The 17,449-nt window shown below is 33.4% G+C and overlaps 3 protein-coding genes across 3 annotated transcripts; 2 read left to right on the top strand and 1 right to left on the bottom strand.

The window, feature by feature from the left end:
* The first annotated feature begins 202 nt into the window (after window positions 1–202).
* On the top strand, window positions 203–1,601 carry LOC131617841 (uncharacterized). The gene is made up of 6 exons (XM_058889095.1): window positions 203–465; window positions 569–760; window positions 847–957; window positions 1,067–1,148; window positions 1,242–1,337; window positions 1,423–1,601. The coding sequence occupies exons 1-6, from the start codon at window positions 305–307 to the stop codon at window positions 1,519–1,521; spliced, it is 741 nt and encodes a 246-aa protein (XP_058745078.1). The 5' UTR covers window positions 203–304; the 3' UTR covers window positions 1,522–1,601.
* Window positions 1,602–7,430: 5,829 nt separating this feature from the next.
* Window positions 7,431–9,945, top strand: LOC131615860 (transcription factor JUNGBRUNNEN 1-like). Its single transcript, XM_058887030.1, has 3 exons — window positions 7,431–7,763; window positions 7,995–8,308; window positions 9,385–9,945. Exons 1-3 carry the CDS (start codon window positions 7,571–7,573, stop codon window positions 9,811–9,813), a joined length of 936 nt encoding a protein of 311 aa, XP_058743013.1. The 5' UTR covers window positions 7,431–7,570; the 3' UTR covers window positions 9,814–9,945.
* On the bottom strand, window positions 9,922–14,359 carry LOC131615859 (uncharacterized). Its single transcript, XM_058887029.1, has 10 exons — window positions 14,200–14,359; window positions 13,987–14,094; window positions 13,694–13,755; window positions 13,512–13,595; window positions 13,232–13,263; window positions 13,044–13,125; window positions 11,299–11,527; window positions 10,980–11,207; window positions 10,586–10,878; window positions 9,922–10,449 (listed from the first exon to the last, which is right to left on the bottom strand). Exons 1-10 carry the CDS (start codon window positions 14,209–14,211, stop codon window positions 10,098–10,100), a joined length of 1,482 nt encoding a protein of 493 aa, XP_058743012.1. The 5' UTR covers window positions 14,212–14,359; the 3' UTR covers window positions 9,922–10,097.
* Between the last annotated feature and the right edge of the window lie 3,090 nt (window positions 14,360–17,449).

Raw genomic sequence — 17,449 nt, 5'->3', positions numbered from 1 at the left:
TTATTTTTTACATTTTAATTTTAGACTGCTCCTATAAAACCCACAGTTAAGGGTAAAGGGATTTTACAGGAGGAGGAGTCTGTTGCATCACTAAAAGAGGTACATTTAAAGTGTTAATAATTAATCTGAATCTAAATCTGCATGATTTTATATTTTACATAACTTATATGATTTTTAGGCATCCGCTCGAGAGTCACAACAAGTGACGCAGCAAGTTCGTACCGTACCACCCACTGGTCCTCCGAAGCCAGCGGGAAAAAAAGGCGGTGCTTTTGTGCCTCGGTACCGGTCGACGCTCGCAACAATGGTTGATATGTCCGATTTGAAGGATGGTGCTTTACGTGAAATCGTTATGGATGAGAGTGTCTTCGGTATTGAATTCAAGTCACTTATTACACTTGATGACTTGGAGGAGATTTTTAAGCATGATCAACTAGGCGTCAATAACATGCACTCATACATTCGGTAATATTCCCTCATCCGATATATTATTTAATTAGTCCCACAATATAATTTATTTACACATTTCAATGAAAATAATCTAATGTTTATTATGTTTTTATTTAAGGTTGTTGTATGACAGAGTGTTGCGCGGGACTCCGTTGTCTAACAGATTCCGTTTCGTGTCTTCCGCCCACTGCAGCGGAATGGCAATTGATTCGGAACCGGAATCAGTTAGACAGCGCTTAGTAGATAGATTCATGTCCACCGGCAATACAGAATGTCTGCATCTTTGGGCGTATAATACCCGACCAGTAGGGTTAGTTTCTCATTCTTTGTTCATCTAATCTCTGTTTCTTTTGTGTATAGCAAAATTTTCATATAACCTATTGTTTTTATTTATAGAGCACACTGGTTGCTGCTTGCTATCAACCCTATAAGGGAAGTCGTGTATTATCTGAATTCGGTAAATGGTGAATGGACCAATTATCCGGCCATGAAGGACATCGTTGATTTGTAAGTGGGATCGTTCTAAATATATATTCGTGTATATTTATATATATATATATATTTACTTATTTGTGGGATTGATCTAAACATATGCTTTTATATATTTGTTAATTAGATCAATACAAGTGTTCCGAAGTCAACGGGACGCACAGGTATCCCGAACTAAATCTAGCAACATTACTTGGATCCAAGTGCAGGTACATTATTTTTCACAATGTTGCTTATAATATATTTATGCTACTTGATAAAACAATGCACAACTATAGAATCTTATTTGTTTTTCTATGTAGTGTCCGCAACAGAAAAACAGTTACGATTGCGGATACTTTGTATTGAGGTTTATGAAAGAAATCCTTCAGGCAAATCAATTAGAGATTCCGCTCACGGTATGAATTTATAACTTAAGATAATTTCATATAATTTATTACATTTAACTAAATGTATCATTCATATTTTGTTTTTGTTTTGTAGTACCTTGACGAATTCCGTGCCGCTGGATACCCGAGACTTAAGTTGGAAGAAATAAAAGAGGATTTGTGTCATTTTTATATTAAGCGCTTTTTCATGTAGGATTTGTGTCGAATTGAAGTACTATAATATTATTGATGTTGTAATGATGTATATATATAATTTTGGATATTATAATGGTATTATATTAGTATATATATATATATTGTCTTACTGATGGCTGAAATAATATCGTCGAAAATAAATTACAGGTCGAAAATATTACAGGCTGAAAACATATTACAGGTCGAAAATATTACAGGTCGACTGGGAGGATTAAATTACAGGCTGCACATTAAAATACCTCATTTAGCTACTAAAGCGCTTTTTAAAAAAGCGCTCTTAAAGGCCCACATACTAAAGCGCTTCTTTCTAAAAGCGCTGCCAAAGATTACTAAAAAAGCAAAAAAAAAAAAAAACAACATACTAAAGCGCTTTTGTAAAAGCGCTCTTATAGGGGGGGCTATCAGAGCGCTTTTATGGAAAAAGCGCTCTTAAAGCTAATCCTATAAGAGCGCTTTTACAAAAGCGCTTTAGTATGTTGCGTTTTTTTTTTATTTTTTACTCTCACAGGTGGGCCTATCACAGCGCTTTTCTGGAAAAAGCGCACTTAAAGGGGGGCCTACCAGAGCGCTTTTTCCTGAAAAGCGCTCTTAAAGGGGGGCCTACAAGAGCGCTTTTTCCAGAAAAGCGCTCTTATAGGGGGGCCTACCAGAGCGCTTTTAAAAGCGCTTTCGTAGCCTATGCCAGCGCTGGCTTTGGCAGCGCTTTAAAGCGCTGTTAAAGGCCAAAAAAAGCGCTTTAGTAAGCCTTGCGCGTTGTAGTGATTGTGTGCCTGACTTTGAGCTAAGTCAACTTTTTGCCTTAAAGTAGAGTCGATATCCTAGTCAGATGATCTTGCCTACACAATATATCATGGTGAGCTAGTAAATATGACTCGGGGTCGAATTCACCTCACATGTGCTCTTTGAGGGTTCATCGTGCTCTGGAGAAAATGGAATGGGCTCTTTTGATGTTGAGTCGGCTTGGGTCATTATTAACATCTCAGTTTATAGTTTCTTAAGCAAGAGGCTTGTATGGGGTAAAGTAATTAACTAGAATTTATAATTGTTCATTGTCGCTCAAGCACGAGGACTGTATGGGCAAAGTAGTTAACTAAAATAGATGATTGTTCATATATCAACAGCGGGTGGCCCAAATTATCGATATGCGGGTCTTATTTTCCATTACATTGTCTCACACCTAGCATTATTGAGCTTGCATACGTGGAATAAATGGTGGGTGGCCCAAATTATCGTTCTATGGGTCTTGGGTTTTCTAATGCACCTAATTAAGCCCAACGTTGTTGGGCTTAGTACGTGGAATAAATGATGGGTGGTCCAATTGATATACTCTGATACTAATTTAGAATTTAAATTTTTTCAAATTCATCTTTACAAAACCAACTTGTAAGGTGAATGGTGGCAATATTTATAAACTCTTTTGAGTCTTTATCTTTAATCAATGGTGAAGATTGATTTTTCCCAATAGAAATAAAAGGGGCCACTCCTTTAGAAGATTTGGATTGATTGAATTTGAGTCATAATCTAAGGGCTTACATTAATTAGATCGACATATATGGCTTAACAATCGTGATAAGTGAGGGGCATTTTACAATATTGTGTCGCCTCATCTTCCTTTAGTGAGGAAGAACTTAGCTTCCTCCAAGATCATTATTGTAACATATTACCTTATTCTTTGGGGTAAGCATCCTACAAAATCATATTTTTCTTGTGATAGCTGCTTAGGGCTATAGCTTCAACTAGAGATAATTTATTTAGGAAGAGTTTCAACTAGGGATGGTCTATATTTTTCGTTGATACTCAATGAAATTCGCTACTCATTTTTTCGTCATTTGTGACGTTGTTGCTAGTATCGGTTGATTTAAAATGAGCATTGAATACAAATAATAATAATTAGGAAATGTAGATATTTGCATGAAATTTTAATGGAATTAGCTGTACAAAGATTATTGTGAAGAAATGGTCACACTCTAATTATGTATTTTCTATCTCATTTGCAACTTTGCAAGTTGTTTACTTCTTTCGATATATGGTCTCCCAAGAGGGCTATTAATGGCTTGTTGAATTTGGTAGATTTCTATGTAAAATTTAATAGAACTTAATTTAATTTCTAGATACTATTAAAAGACTCAAAATTAAAAATGTTTGACTTTTAATATATTTTCTTCACATTGAAATAATAATATATAGTTGTTCATTTCACATAAATTAAAAAAAATTATAAAAAAAATATTATTAAATATCTTTATTATATAGCATTTACTTTTATTATAAATAAAATACTAAAGTAATAGTGATACAAATAGTTATTTTTAAAATAATTTTATATAAATATCACTTCATCTCTCTCTCTCTCTCTCTCTCTCTCTCTCTCTCTCTCTCTCTCTCTCTCTCTCTCTCTCTCTCTCTCTCTCTCTCTCTCTCTCTCTCTCTCTCTCTCTCTCTCTCTCTCTCTCTCTCTCTCTCTCTCTCTCTCTATATATATATATATATATATATATATATATATATATATATATATATATATATATATATATATATATATATATATATATATATATATATATATATATATATAAAGAAGTTTTTTAGTTGTATCAAAAATTAAGCTCTTTATTGCTTGTTTTGACTTGGTCATGACATAAAATCATCTAAAATTATATTATTTTGGTCAAAGTGAAAAAGAAGTTTCTTTTCATGACTTGACCAGAGTCGGTCTCCTCCTCTCATATTTAATAAAATGATGAATATAAAATAAGGGAAAATGACACCTTAAGAAAATAAATAAATTATTTTTTTCTTTAGTGATTCCTATTTCCTCCTATTTTGGAATTATTTAGCCATGTTGTATTTATTTGGTTGCTTTTCCACCGATCCTCTATCATAGCAACTGTCTGAACAAAAAACTTGACAAGATTCTCTCTTAGAGTATACAAGTCAATTAGAATAGTAAGAGAGTAAAGTTCAAACCAAAAATCTAGTAAATTTAACCATTTACTAATACTAGTTCTAAAATAAATGAAAAATGTCTAAATTAGGACTTTTAAAGTATTAAATACATTTAACAAAAATATAATTAAGAGTGTGTTGGTCGAAATTAGAAAAATTTATACACAATCAAAATGAAAATATAAAAATTAATTTAAAAAAAATATGAAACGCGCAATATTTGTCTTAAAGATATCAATATCAATTTTATCAGACTTTTCACTATAATCAAACACTATAATCAAACATTAGAAATCTAAAATAAGAGGGATTAAATAGATATTATACTCTCTTAATTCATACTTAAATTCAATCTCCTCGCACTTATAAAGTTTTACTATAATCAAATAGATTATAAAATAATAAGATATTTTTTGCTTCAACTTTTATATATATATATATATATATATATATATATATATATATATATATATATATATATATATATATATATATATATATATATATATATATATATATATATTATATTTTTGTTAGGATAAATATTCGTTTTATGGTTTTTACGGAGATTGATTTGATATTACCTTCGTTCTAATGTTTTTAGTAAGGGTTTTAGATAATAATGATAAAAAATTAAAGTTTTATGGATTAAGAAGCATGTTAAGATTAGATTTTGTTAACCTATTTCATATATCTGATTACTCAAGCATATGAACTTATTCGTGATCAATATAATCATGTATCCTTTCAACACCATTTATGTCTAAAGCGATATCGTGAGTATTATCATATTAATTACTAGATGATATCTCATGCCAACAAGTAACACAATAATTTTTAGAGCTTGATACAAGTGAATATCAATTTACAAATCTATATCTAGAGTTTGTTCATTGAATGATAAATATCTTAGGTCATATGGTTTAAAAAATACCTCTCAATAATGACACAAATCAAACATATAACATTAACAACAAAGATATTCATCATATATTAATCATCAACCAAATTCATACACAAGAGATTAAAAGAAATACATAATAGCTAGGCTAACTACCTCTAATCTTGACACAAAAGGAGTTTAATTACCCATAATCATGGTAGCTTGATCAACAAGTAACAAAAAAAAGTTTTACTAGCATCAAAATCACAAGATTGAAGATTGATTCCAAAGCTTTAATATTGACCTCCAATCAAAGTTTCTCTCTTTTTGACCTAAAAATGTCTTTTGAATGCGGAAACATATGAAAAGTATCCAAAAATATTTACAAGTGATCATTATATACCCATGTTGCCTTGACAAATTCGTTCGGCGGACTAAGGATTCGTCCGGCGAATTTCACCTTTCTCAATCACTTGTTTTATACCAAAGCGTTTCTCAATCCCTCCAACTCTCAATATATAAATCACTCAAACTCGAGATTTTAGAAGTATTTATCAATCTCTATGATAATCCTAAACGGTTAACAAATCACTAAAATATAACTTTAAGAATTTTATCCATTGTTTTCTCAATAGGATTTCTTTCTTATGCATTTTCTCGAGAAAACTCATATTTATAGTCAACAAAATATTAACGAGGCACAACGGATCCACAAACAAGCCCAAAATTATCAGTATCAAAATATGTCTCTTTTCTATCTCTTATTTCACTTGAGGTTTTAAGACATATTACAACATACTCCCTATGACCATTATTATAAGCAAATATTCTCTTTTTAGATTCATTGAATAATGAATGTATATGGTCTTTTATGTAGACCAGATACATTCATTACTCAATGAACTTAAAAAGAGAATATTTGCTTATAATTCAGGCTGGAGGGAGTATACATTTAAGAACACTGATGCCACCGCCAACTTAGAGTAGGGGTGGCAAAATGGGTTGCCCGCTCCGCCTTAAGTCCTTCAAAAAACAACGCCAAGTGAAAATGGTATGAAAATCATGTCCGCCCCGCCAACGTGACGGGTTGGCGGGTGGCGGGCTTGCCCGCCTATATTTTTATTTTTCATTTTTTTAATAGATTAATAGGTTATTTTTTATCTTTTAATTACATTTTTCACTTATTTTTTAGAACAATTTTTTTATAAAATATTTTTTAACAAATTTTACCTAAAAATATTGCATATATTCACAAATAAATGTATAAAATAAAATCATCTAAAAATTAGAATTAATAGAATTAACTAAAAAAATGTGGGCTTAAGGCGAGACAGGATCAACAAACAGGCAAGGCGGGCTTTGGCGGGCAGCAGATGTTGGCCAGGCAAGTTTTAGCGGACGTCAGATTTTGGCGGGGCGGACTATGGTGGATGGCGAACCTAAAATCTTAACTCAACCCGCCATTTTCTAACAGATGCGCGGATCGATCTGACGGGCCACAGTTCGTTTTGTCTCCCCTAAGTTAGAGTGTTACACATTGACACCAACCAATAAACGTTTATGAATATTGAAAATTTTGTTCAAACAAACAAATATTGGCTTTAATAGCGCGAATATTATTAGCACATTGACACCAATGTTTATGATACATTCCAAAATTCACCTCATCCACTTGTATGGGAATTCCAATATCTTTTTTGTCTCAGTTTTATATTCTAAGCATTTTTTCAACAGTGATTATGTAATAAATTTGATTATGGCATAAACCAAATATGTAAGACTGTTCTATTCCATCCATATATATGCATGAAATAGTCAAAGTCATGCCCACTCTAGTAGACTTTCTTTTGTTATTTCCATAAAAACCTAACACTCATTCAAAATTATTTTGTCATTGCCATTTCACCTTCCATCATTAATATTCAACGTTTGTCTTTTGGTGCCCTCACAGGGTATAGGGACCATCAAAAAAGTCTATATTTATCTCATTCATTAGGTCATAAACTTGAAACCTTTTGAACTATTTTTCTAACATACATACATCTCATAATGGAAATATTTGACTTATTTTCCAACTTGATTAATTCATCAGAAAAATCCTAATATAATGACACATTCTTTCTTTTTATAAAATAAATGCTTATATATATGAAAACAAGGAAAGTTATTTTCATGTCATAAGAAAGCTTCAAAAGTTTGTGGTACTCAACATTCACAAATGGATGTAACTAAATTAGATGGCTTGGAGAACAAGAAAGAAGATGAAGTTGTTCTTCCCGGGTTTAGATTTCATCCAACCGATGAAGAGCTTGTCGGGTTTTATCTTCGGCGAAAAGTCGAGAAGAAGCCTCTTCGTATTGAACTCATCAAAGAAATCAACATCTATAAATACGATCCATGGGATCTTCCAAGTAAGATTTCATTTCCTCTATATTTATGTTACTAAAACTTATATATACACACACGTTCTGTTAAGTCAATTCAGTCGATAGTTGTGCAGAGATATCAGTATATTTTAATATATTTTTCAGTTGAGCTAGGATTTACGGAAATATAGCTAGGTGTAACTATAATATATATTTTTATTTTACTATATGGTTTTTGATTTTAACTTATGAACATGTTTGTGATGAAACATGAAGAACCTAGTACTATGGGGGAGAAAGAGTGTTACTTTTTCTGTCTACGAGGAAGAAAATACAGGAACAGCATAAGGCCAAATAGAGTGACAGGATCTGGATTTTGGAAAGCTACAGGAATTGATAAACCTGTGTATGGTGTTAAAGAGTCACATGGATGCATTGGATTGAAGAAATCTTTGGTTTATTATCGAGGAAGTGCGGGAAAAGGTACTAAAACTGATTGGATGATGCATGAGTTTCGTCTTCCACCGGCTAAAGGAAAAACTGGGAATAATCAACTTGTTAATAATCATAGCAATGATGTTCTTGAAGCTGTAAGTCATTGATTTTGCTTGCATTTTTATGTTTATTTCATTCTATTACTGAAAATGGTTTATGAGTATATGTTGCTTGTGTCATAAGATAAGTTTAAGTTTTTTTTTTAGTAGCCGATTGCTAAAATTTCATCTTTTTAAGGGTAAATAAGTAGGATCACATAAATTCGAATACGCACTCCAGCAGTCTAATGTTTCTGCTCAGATATTAACTGAGCTGATGGAACAATTAAAATTATTTTTTTATGTTGTTGAAAAATAGATAAGTTTTATTAAAATGTGAAAGCAAAATTTTGTTAATGTGAATAAAAAGCAAACTCATCTAGAACCATGAGTAAAAACAAATTTAGAGAGAGTATATTCAAAATAATGACAGCAGCATGTTGATGAAATTTTGAATAAAAACTATTGTATTGAATTAGAAAAGCATGAGATTTGGGGTTAGAAAATTAATCATATTACTAGTTTATAATAAAAAAGAATGACTTTGGGTGTTTCAAAAGCTTCTAGGATGCATCATACATGACATCCATGTATGAAGACAAAATTAAAGATATTGAAAATTTAGAATTAAAATTCTCTACTTTTGAATTACATAGAATTTCATTTTTTTTTTTTAGACAAAATAACCGTTAAAAATTCACGCATATAATCATGAATATCAAGGTTTGAATTCTGATGGTGACGTCAAACCTAATAATATTGATTTTTGTCAGTTGAATTAGGATGGTGACGTCAAACCTAATAATATTGATTTTTGTCAGTTGAATTAGGATTTGTGAAATACTAGAATTTCATCTTTTAAGGTAAATAAATAGCATGTCGTAAATAAATAACATGTCGTGGTTTCAAACTCGCATATGTGTAATCAAATGTCTTCACTTAATGCAACCAAGTCAACTCTGTTTGACATAGCTAGCCGGTTTTGTTCTTGTTGAAAAATCAACAAAAATGTATTCTGTTTGACTTAGCTGGTACTTTGTTTTATCTATCAATTTGCACAACCTTTTAAAAAGTGTCTTTGTTTCCAACATGTTTCTAACTAAGAACTTTATGTTTATTTGTTTGTGTTGCAGGAAGTGTGGACACTATGCAGAATATTCAAAAGAATCCCATCATTCAAAAAATACACACCAAATTTGAAAAAAGACTCACAACCACCGCCATTTACTCCCACCACCACCAACAACTCTTCATCTTCCAACACATGCAGCTTCGAATCTGATAACACCAATCCATACTCGACTTCGACTTTCACAGACTCGCAACTTGTTCAACAGAATCATGAAACAAAACTATTCTTCAATGGACATGTCGACCAGAGGATTAACCAATCATTTCTAACTCAAGTTCCAACAACTTTGTCTCAATCAAGCTTTTGGAATGAACATCCGAATATGGTCGATGATGAAGTATTCGCAAATGAGAATTGGGATGATCTTAGATCTATGGTTCAGTTTGCCTTTGATCCTTCAAAGGTTTATGATTGTAAAGACTTTAATTAGATATAATTCAATAGCATCATAAACTATCTACTTTATACTAATACTACTACACCTTATACAACTGCGAAGTTTGATCGCATTTAATTGATATGTAGTGTCAGCATAAAAAAAAAAAAAAACATTTTTTTTGTATAGCATTTTTGTCAGAACATATCACAGCTTAATTAAGTAACTGTTGAAATGAAAATCGATTAAGTTTACACGCTTAATCAACAAAACGGTATATAATTACACTCTATAATGTTGAAAAAATTCTCTATCTTGTACATGTTTTTGGTTTATGATCAAGGCTGATGGAACGAGTTTGATCCTTGTTCATGGTGATGATTGATACCTGGTTGGCTAACCACTGGAATATCTAAGCTGCTTCCTCCGTCAGTTTCTGGCGCTGCTACTTCCCTTACATCGGCTATTCTTGCCTCTGTCGCCTGAATATCGCTCCATTCGTTGTCACCAACTGGTTGAATGTTGTTTACCTGATCTGTTGCCATGTGAACTACGTTCTCGGCAGGGATAGGGTTCGCTCTAGAAACACTTAGGCATGCTTTATCGACATTTTCTTCTGTAGGGTCGACATGCTTTGTGTCCGAGCATGACTCTGTCTTCTCCACAACTTGAGTTGCATCAATGTGTTGCCTGTTAACAACGAAAAAATCTATCAGCTATGTCAACAAAAAAAATCGGTTACTCCACATAGGCATGTTCACGAGTACCGGTCAACCCGGCCAAATCCAAAGTTTCATGCAAGAGGTAAAGAAAACAAGATGCTGACCTTTGAAGTTGTGCTTTTAGCATGTTAACATATGCAAGAAGCTCTTGCTTCTCTTTCGTTGCTGCCGTTTCTCTCTGTACAGCCTCTTTTATCCTAGCTTCAGCATTTGCCTCTGCAACCCTAACCTTCTCTTCTGCCCTTACTACAGTTGCTTCTAAAATCACACCATGCTCTCTAGCTTTCCCTAGTTCGGTACGCCACATATGTGCCTCCTGGAGAGCAGCTTCTCTCTGGCTGGTTAATTGCTCTCTTTCTTTGCTTAAGCCGGTAATTTTTTCTTCATACTCCTTTAGCTACAAAACGACGATTTAAAACATAATAACGTTCAAGAAACTTTCATTGAAAGTAATAACAACTAAAGGCCAATCATTTGAAACAGTTTGGTTAAACGTACTTTCTGTGCATAAACCTCCTGCTGCTTCTCGGATTCTTTTCTCAAACGATCAATTTCTGCACAGGCGATTCTCCGGTGGTCATCCATAGTATAAGCAGCAGATGCTGCGGCTTCAGCAGCTTCGGCAGTCTCGGATAACTTATCTGCTATTTCTTTTATAGTTGAATCGCGTGCCCGAAGGTCTCGAGCCAAATTCTGTAGCTCCTCGTCCTTAACTTTTAGTGTTTCCTACAAGTAAAACAGCATCTTTCACAACTGAACGCAAATCAATAAAGAACCGTAAAGGTCCAAGGAGACAATCTATATCGATAGGGTGTACCTTCATGATTGCTAAATCATCCATGGGACCATCAGTGGTTCTATTTGGCATCATTCCAAGAGCATTTCGCAAAGAAATCTGCATAGCTGCTTCAATTTCTTTAGAACATTCCGACGCTGTTGAGTTGGCTGCAGCAACAACAGTTGCAACAGTTCCTAATTTCGCAGAACCGTTTCCGCTTAAGGAATTCACAGCTTCTTTATGAGCTTTCAGAACCAATTGAGTGGCACTGGTGTGCGAGGAAAGATAAATCAAACAAGAAAGTAATTACAAATTATTAAACAAGAAAAGTTGCAATACAAATTGATTCGTTTTAGTGGTAGCTAGAAGAACACAAGATAATAGAATAAATAACAATAAGATGAACATAGAAAATTAAGCTAAACTATGGTAATCTACAGGTCTCCCTTTCAAAGAAGAGGCATATTCCTGTGAATACAAAAAACACATTTGAGAGCACTTACAAAAGATACTACTACAATAATGAATCTCGCATAATTTCGGACGGGGCAAGCAAGTGTAACTTTCAAAAATGAATTTTAGCAAGAAATTGGTGAATTAATGAAAACACTATATGCAAAAGTAACAGTAGTTTTACGCTCAGTTTGGAAAAACAAAAACCAAAGGAAAAGCAGGACAGAGAAAGGAAACCGCATAATTCGAAAAAACTCTTCCATGATTTGGAGTCCCGTAAAAGTGAGCAAAGATGGGAAAATGTAAGTGTCCCCAACAAAAATACTCTCTTACGTAATTCAAACTCTCTTTTTGTACAGTGCTGTCGATGGCAGATGGCGGTCCATGGCGGAGAGCCAAAATCCCGCCTTATCGGCCGCATTGTGGTGCTGTCCTAGCGGATTATTACGGAAACACCCGCAATATCAGCTGATATTTACAATTGCAGCAAGCCTGAAAACTGCGACTAATATATCTGCCAAGGCTGGTATTCGATAACACTGTATTGTAATATCTCTCTTTTTGGAAGGTATTTTTGTAATTTAATATACATGAGTCTTTCTATCCTCTTACCTTTTACACAATCAAGCGAGAGAAGAGATGTGTTATAACTTTCTTTCCTTTTGTTTCCTCTCCTACCAAACAACTAAGTGCAATCATCTTATTTTATACCAGAGTATTCAATAGCGGCGCTATCGCCGCTATAAGAAGAGCCTTACCGGTGCAGAAAACTATAGTGGCCGCTATAGGGTAAATAGCGGGTAGCGGAGGAGGAGCGATTTATGTCCCGCTATCCTTTTCCTCTCGGAAAAACCGAAATTACCCCTTAAATTTAAAACGTTTTAATGGTAATTTTGGGTTTTTCAATCAAATTTGAGTTGAGACTCAACCCTAACCTTCCTTCATCGACGTTTCTGCACTTCAATCGCTCCAAAGAAAAATCACAAGTTCCTCCCTTGCCTCTCGGTGCACTTCATATGTTCATAATTATTATTCATGTAGTTTGTCCAAAAAATGATCAGACAGCGGCTATCCCATTATACGCTATCTCATCATCCTATTTTTGGGGTCGGCCACTCCGCACCGCTATCTAGGATTGACTACTCTGTTTTATACTTGTTTTCTTATCGAAACCTAACGGAGTCTTAACCTCTGGTATAAAGATGCACCTCTATAAGTATCTAATAAATTGATGTTTTGCACATAACAATGTTAATACCATTAAATTTCTTAATATACTGCGATATGTAATTCAAAAAAGGAGAGAAAAGTCAGGGATTATAAAAACATACTGCAAAGTTGACACCCATGCTCTAGCTGCGCCAGGAGTCTCCGCGCATAGAAAATAATCCTTTTTCTGTGGCGTCCCAATATCTAAACAAGGAAGTTAAGAAGCGACAAAAAAGAATGATTTCCATGCATACGTTACCAATTATTGATTCGTAAGTCTTAAAAATATAAAAATAACACAAAAGGATACAAATGCAGCACCCGTCATACTTCGGTAGCCCGCTGCAACACCAAAATAAATGAGTACATTCTCAAATTAATATAAAAATAAAACAAAATTATAAAGTAGACACTCATTAATAATACTAGAAACTCTGTCGCAACAACACTGACACTTGTGATTGCGTTCAATTTATTCATTTTTTTTAAATATTACTGGTGTCGATGTGTCAGTGTCATGTCTGGTGTACGTGCTTCATAGATTAGGAACCAAGCAAAATAGGGTTATGTTAAAAAAACACCATCCTTACTTGAAATTCACAGGAGAAACAGTAATGGTGCTATTCGCATCAAATAGAATCGTTCCCTTAACAGTCGGCTCATTCCTTCTTAACCTAAAAACCAAAGAAAAACACAACAACAAAGAGGATCAACAACCAAAGTGTTACTACTTTTCCCTTCTCAAAGAGAAACAATATATGCAAACACATACTTGTATTCCATTCTTCCAGTTGTTGGGTCCAAGATCACCCAACGTTCATTCCATTTCCTCAGCTATCAACCAACAAAAAAAACAGTTTTTTCACATGAACTACCCAACATTCAAAACAAGATTGAATATTCAAAGGATCAAAAACCCACAACACATTTGAATAATGAGGTAACCATAATTCAATTTACACAATAAAAAACAAAACTTTAAGGTTAATAACAAAAGGGTTAATAATCTTAGCAATGAAACAAAATATAAGACAGTATTGAAAATTGATGATCAAAGTTAATTACAGTTTCGGATCTCTTGAGAAGTGGTCCCTGCAACAAGTTTCTTCCAGAAGCGGAAGCTAGTTGGCGCTTGATCTTGTCCAAACTGTTCTCTGTGTTTTCGATAGCTCGCTGTATCATTGTGATTCAGCTCAGTGTTAACAACACCGTTTGAAGTTTCAATTCAACAATCAACAATACATACAAAGAGAAGAAAGTGAGAGAGAGATTGGTTACCGGAGAAGCCATGGACGTAGATCAACTGTTGTCGGAAGATTCTTGAAACCCAACAAAGGGTTTTTGTTTTTGTTTCGGTTTTTTGATGAAATGTTTTTTTTCAGATTTGGTTGTTGTTCTGTTTTTTGTTTTTAATCTGCGTGAATATAAATATTTGAGATGAAATTTTATTTTGAGAATTTTAATTTAATTATTTAATGGGAAAGGGGAAGACTGGTTGGTAATTTGATAATGCTGACTAGAAGGTGCACTTTACTTGATTATGTGTGATTGTTTTGATTGCTTGTATTTTTTTATGGGAACAAACTATATAGTGCATCATGATACATGAAATAAAGTAAAAAGTTTATTGAATGTTAATTGAGAAATTTAAGATAATGGTCACTATTACTTTCATTACATATGTCCATTAATGGGGAAAACACAAATTTCAAAATATTTTTAAATTTGTTCAAAATATTTTTTCTCCCTACCATCATCGTTCTCTTCTTGTTCAACTCGTCCTGGTCACTGAATGATGAAGGCTAACCAGTGTTCTTCGCATATGAAGTAGAAAAATTATTAAAGTTGTGAATAATGTGTATATACTAGCTCGTCATTTGTACTAAATTGCCATTGTGGAGATAAAACTATGCTTTGTAGGACAACTAGTGAGAAGAATTTTGGAAAGAAATTTTAGGGTTGTCACAATTATAAGGTAAACTATAATTTCTGTTTGGATATGTTAAAATATGGTAAATAGCTTTTGATCCAAATTTGAAATTTGCAAGGATCCTTGTAAAGAGGATGTGATTTTTTCTCTTGGTTTCATGAGGAAATGGCCGAAGACACAAATCAAGTATTGATGAATAGGTTGGAAAGGAAAGCATAGCAAAAGAGATTTTGATTAAACCAAAAATCAGTATGAAAAATTGAGGATTAGAAATGAAGAACAGGGGAATTCAGCGACGGAAATAAAAATTCAACTTAACAAGATGATGAAGTGGAAAAAATCCTTGAACTTGATGTGTTTTGTAATGTTACGTGTATGCTTTTTTAAGATGTTTTAGGAGTATGTGTAATGCCCCGAATTTAATTAATTAGTTAATTAAATTATTTAAGAATTTAATCATTGGATTTAATCGAAGTTTGTGGATCAATCAGAATTGTCGGTGTTATTTTGGGAAGCGTATTTGGATTATTAAGTTAAAGTCGGATTTTATTCGGTTAGTCGGAGAATTAATAAAGTTGATTTCATTGAAGAAATAATATTATTATTGATATTGGACTATTTGTATTTAATTCGAATTTTATCGACGAAGTCGGAATTATTTTATTAAGTTGGCATGGTGATTAATCGGATTAATTTGGTGAAATAAAGTTAAAGTGTTATTTTATTAATGAGCTTAAAAATAACTTTGGGTTTAATTTGAGTTGTTGTGAAGTAAGGAGGGGGTGTGTCACTTAGGCCCAATTAAGTTATTTAAGTGATTAAATAAAATAACTTTACTATGTTGGATTTAGAATTGGAAGAAGGAAGAGCTATCATAACACAAAGAGGAATAGGGTTTGTAGGAGAGGTGAAGAAGAGAGTCATGGTGGAAGAGAAAAGCTAGAGGAAGTCCAATTTTCGCAGCAAGTTCCTGCAGTGAGACACCTTAGTAAAACGAACGTTTCTCCCAATCCAATCATTGGATCGTCGCGGTTCTTGGACACAATGTTCCAGACTCGTAGAGGTAACTTCTGACCGGAGCGATTTTAGTTTTGATGATTTTAAGTCCATCTGACAAAGAGATTTCCGAACAGGTTTTTGGTGCATCTCTGCACGTTGTTAGAAAAGATTTTCGGAGAAAAGTTGGAAGCGGCGATATAAGCTATGGCAACCGGGAGAGTAGAGCAATCTCATATCCAAGGTAAGGGTGGGGTTCTAGCTCTATAAACGGGATTATGATGAATGATATGTGGGGGCTATGGTTGTATGATTGCCTCTGTTTTGTGTGTTGTGATTGTATTGTTGAATGTTGAAATCGATTGACGTTTGTGAATAAGGTTATAAAAGTTCAATCAATGGTTGTGGAAAATTAACCTAGGGTTTATAATTATTATTATTGAGGAATTAGTTGTCGAAAATTGCTAGATGTTGGTGGAGTATAACTATAATATTGCTATGTTTCTGTGATGTTCGAAATTGAATTGTACTGGAATCGAAGGAAGAAAATTGAGTTTTAATTTTGTTGGAAGATGCTGTCAGCGCAGGTAAGCGCCAAGGTTTGGACGCGGCGCGAGCTGAAGGTTTCTGTGGTGTTCGCGGTGCAAAGAGAGATTTGCGGCGCGTGTTATACGAGTTTTAGAAATATGTTTTAATTTCTGGTTGTTGATGTTTTATGTTGGTTGTTGGGATCAAGCCTTAGTAGGATTAACTTGAGAAGAATTATAATTATTATAAGTAAAGAAATTGGTTTAAATTAATTAGAATATTATACCGTTGGAATTGATTAATTTAATTAGTAGAAATTATTGTGATGATTCTTAGTGATGAGATATGTAGTTAATGAATTAAGTTGTATAAAGATGGAATTGGTGTGAAGAAGAAATAGCAGTAGTAATAACGATGATATATGTAGCAGGCTGAATTAGTAGCATAATTGGAATTAATAATAGAATTAACGAATAGTAGAATTGGAATTAGAATGATAAGAATTGTTGGTAGTAGATTAATTAATAAATTGAAGAATTAGTACCTAGATGTTTAGGGGCTTTTTTGTAATGATTAAGTTGATGCAATTGAGGCATGTTTAAGTTGTTGTTTTCGTTGCTGTTGTTCTGGTTGTTGTTGTTGATTAAGTTGCAGGTCGTATGACCAATGTTGTTTAAGTTATTGATGATGAGTTGATTAAGTTGCAAGTCTTATGACCAATGTTGATTAAGTTGTTTGCGGTTGTTGCATTGTTGTGTTGTGACGTTGTAGTTGTTATTGTTGCATGCATACATTTGCATATTACGTTGGCCTGGATTGGCAAAATGTTTAAGTTGGCCTTGACGGCACCTGTTTAAGTTGGCCTTGATGGCACCTGTTTAAGTTGAAATTCCTCGATAACCTAGCATATGTTTAAGTTGGGAGTTCTGCTCCAATGGTACCACATGCATTTGCACAGTTGAGTCGCATTTGAAGTTGTTGTTATTACGTTGTTGTTGTTATTACGTTGTTGTTGTTATTACGTTGTTGTTGTTGTTATTACGTTGTTGTTTTTGTTATACTTGTTGTTGATAA

The sequence above is a fragment of the Vicia villosa genome, linkage group LG7, assembly GCF_029867415.1.
Source record: "Vicia villosa cultivar HV-30 ecotype Madison, WI linkage group LG7, Vvil1.0, whole genome shotgun sequence".
Classification (NCBI taxonomy): Eukaryota; Viridiplantae; Streptophyta; class Magnoliopsida; order Fabales; family Fabaceae; genus Vicia; species Vicia villosa.
The sequence above is the reverse complement of the archived record's forward strand: the minus strand, read 5'-3'. Positions and strand labels throughout refer to the sequence as shown.

Bases quoted from the DNA above. Each gene is read 5' to 3' on its own strand.
- LOC131615859 (XM_058887029.1), bottom strand. The intron at 11,208-11,298 runs GTACACCCTATC...TTTTACTTGTAG, and splicing joins ATGATTTAGCAATCATGAAG to GAAACACTAAAAGTTAAGGA. The intron at 10,450-10,585 runs GTCAGCATCTTG...CGTTGTTAACAG, and splicing joins CTAAAAGCACAACTTCAAAG to GCAACACATTGATGCAACTC.
- LOC131617841 (XM_058889095.1), top strand. From the start codon at position 305: ATGGTTGATATGTCCGATTTGAAGGATGGTGCTTTACGTGAAATCGTT. The intron at 466-568 runs GTAATATTCCCT...TTTTTATTTAAG, and splicing joins AACATGCACTCATACATTCG to GTTGTTGTATGACAGAGTGT. The intron at 958-1,066 runs GTAAGTGGGATC...TTTGTTAATTAG, and splicing joins ATGAAGGACATCGTTGATTT to ATCAATACAAGTGTTCCGAA.
- LOC131615860 (XM_058887030.1), top strand. From the start codon at position 7,571: ATGGATGTAACTAAATTAGATGGCTTGGAGAACAAGAAAGAAGATGAA. The intron at 7,764-7,994 runs GTAAGATTTCAT...TGAAACATGAAG, and splicing joins CGATCCATGGGATCTTCCAA to AACCTAGTACTATGGGGGAG. The intron at 8,309-9,384 runs GTAAGTCATTGA...TTTGTGTTGCAG, and splicing joins GCAATGATGTTCTTGAAGCT to GAAGTGTGGACACTATGCAG.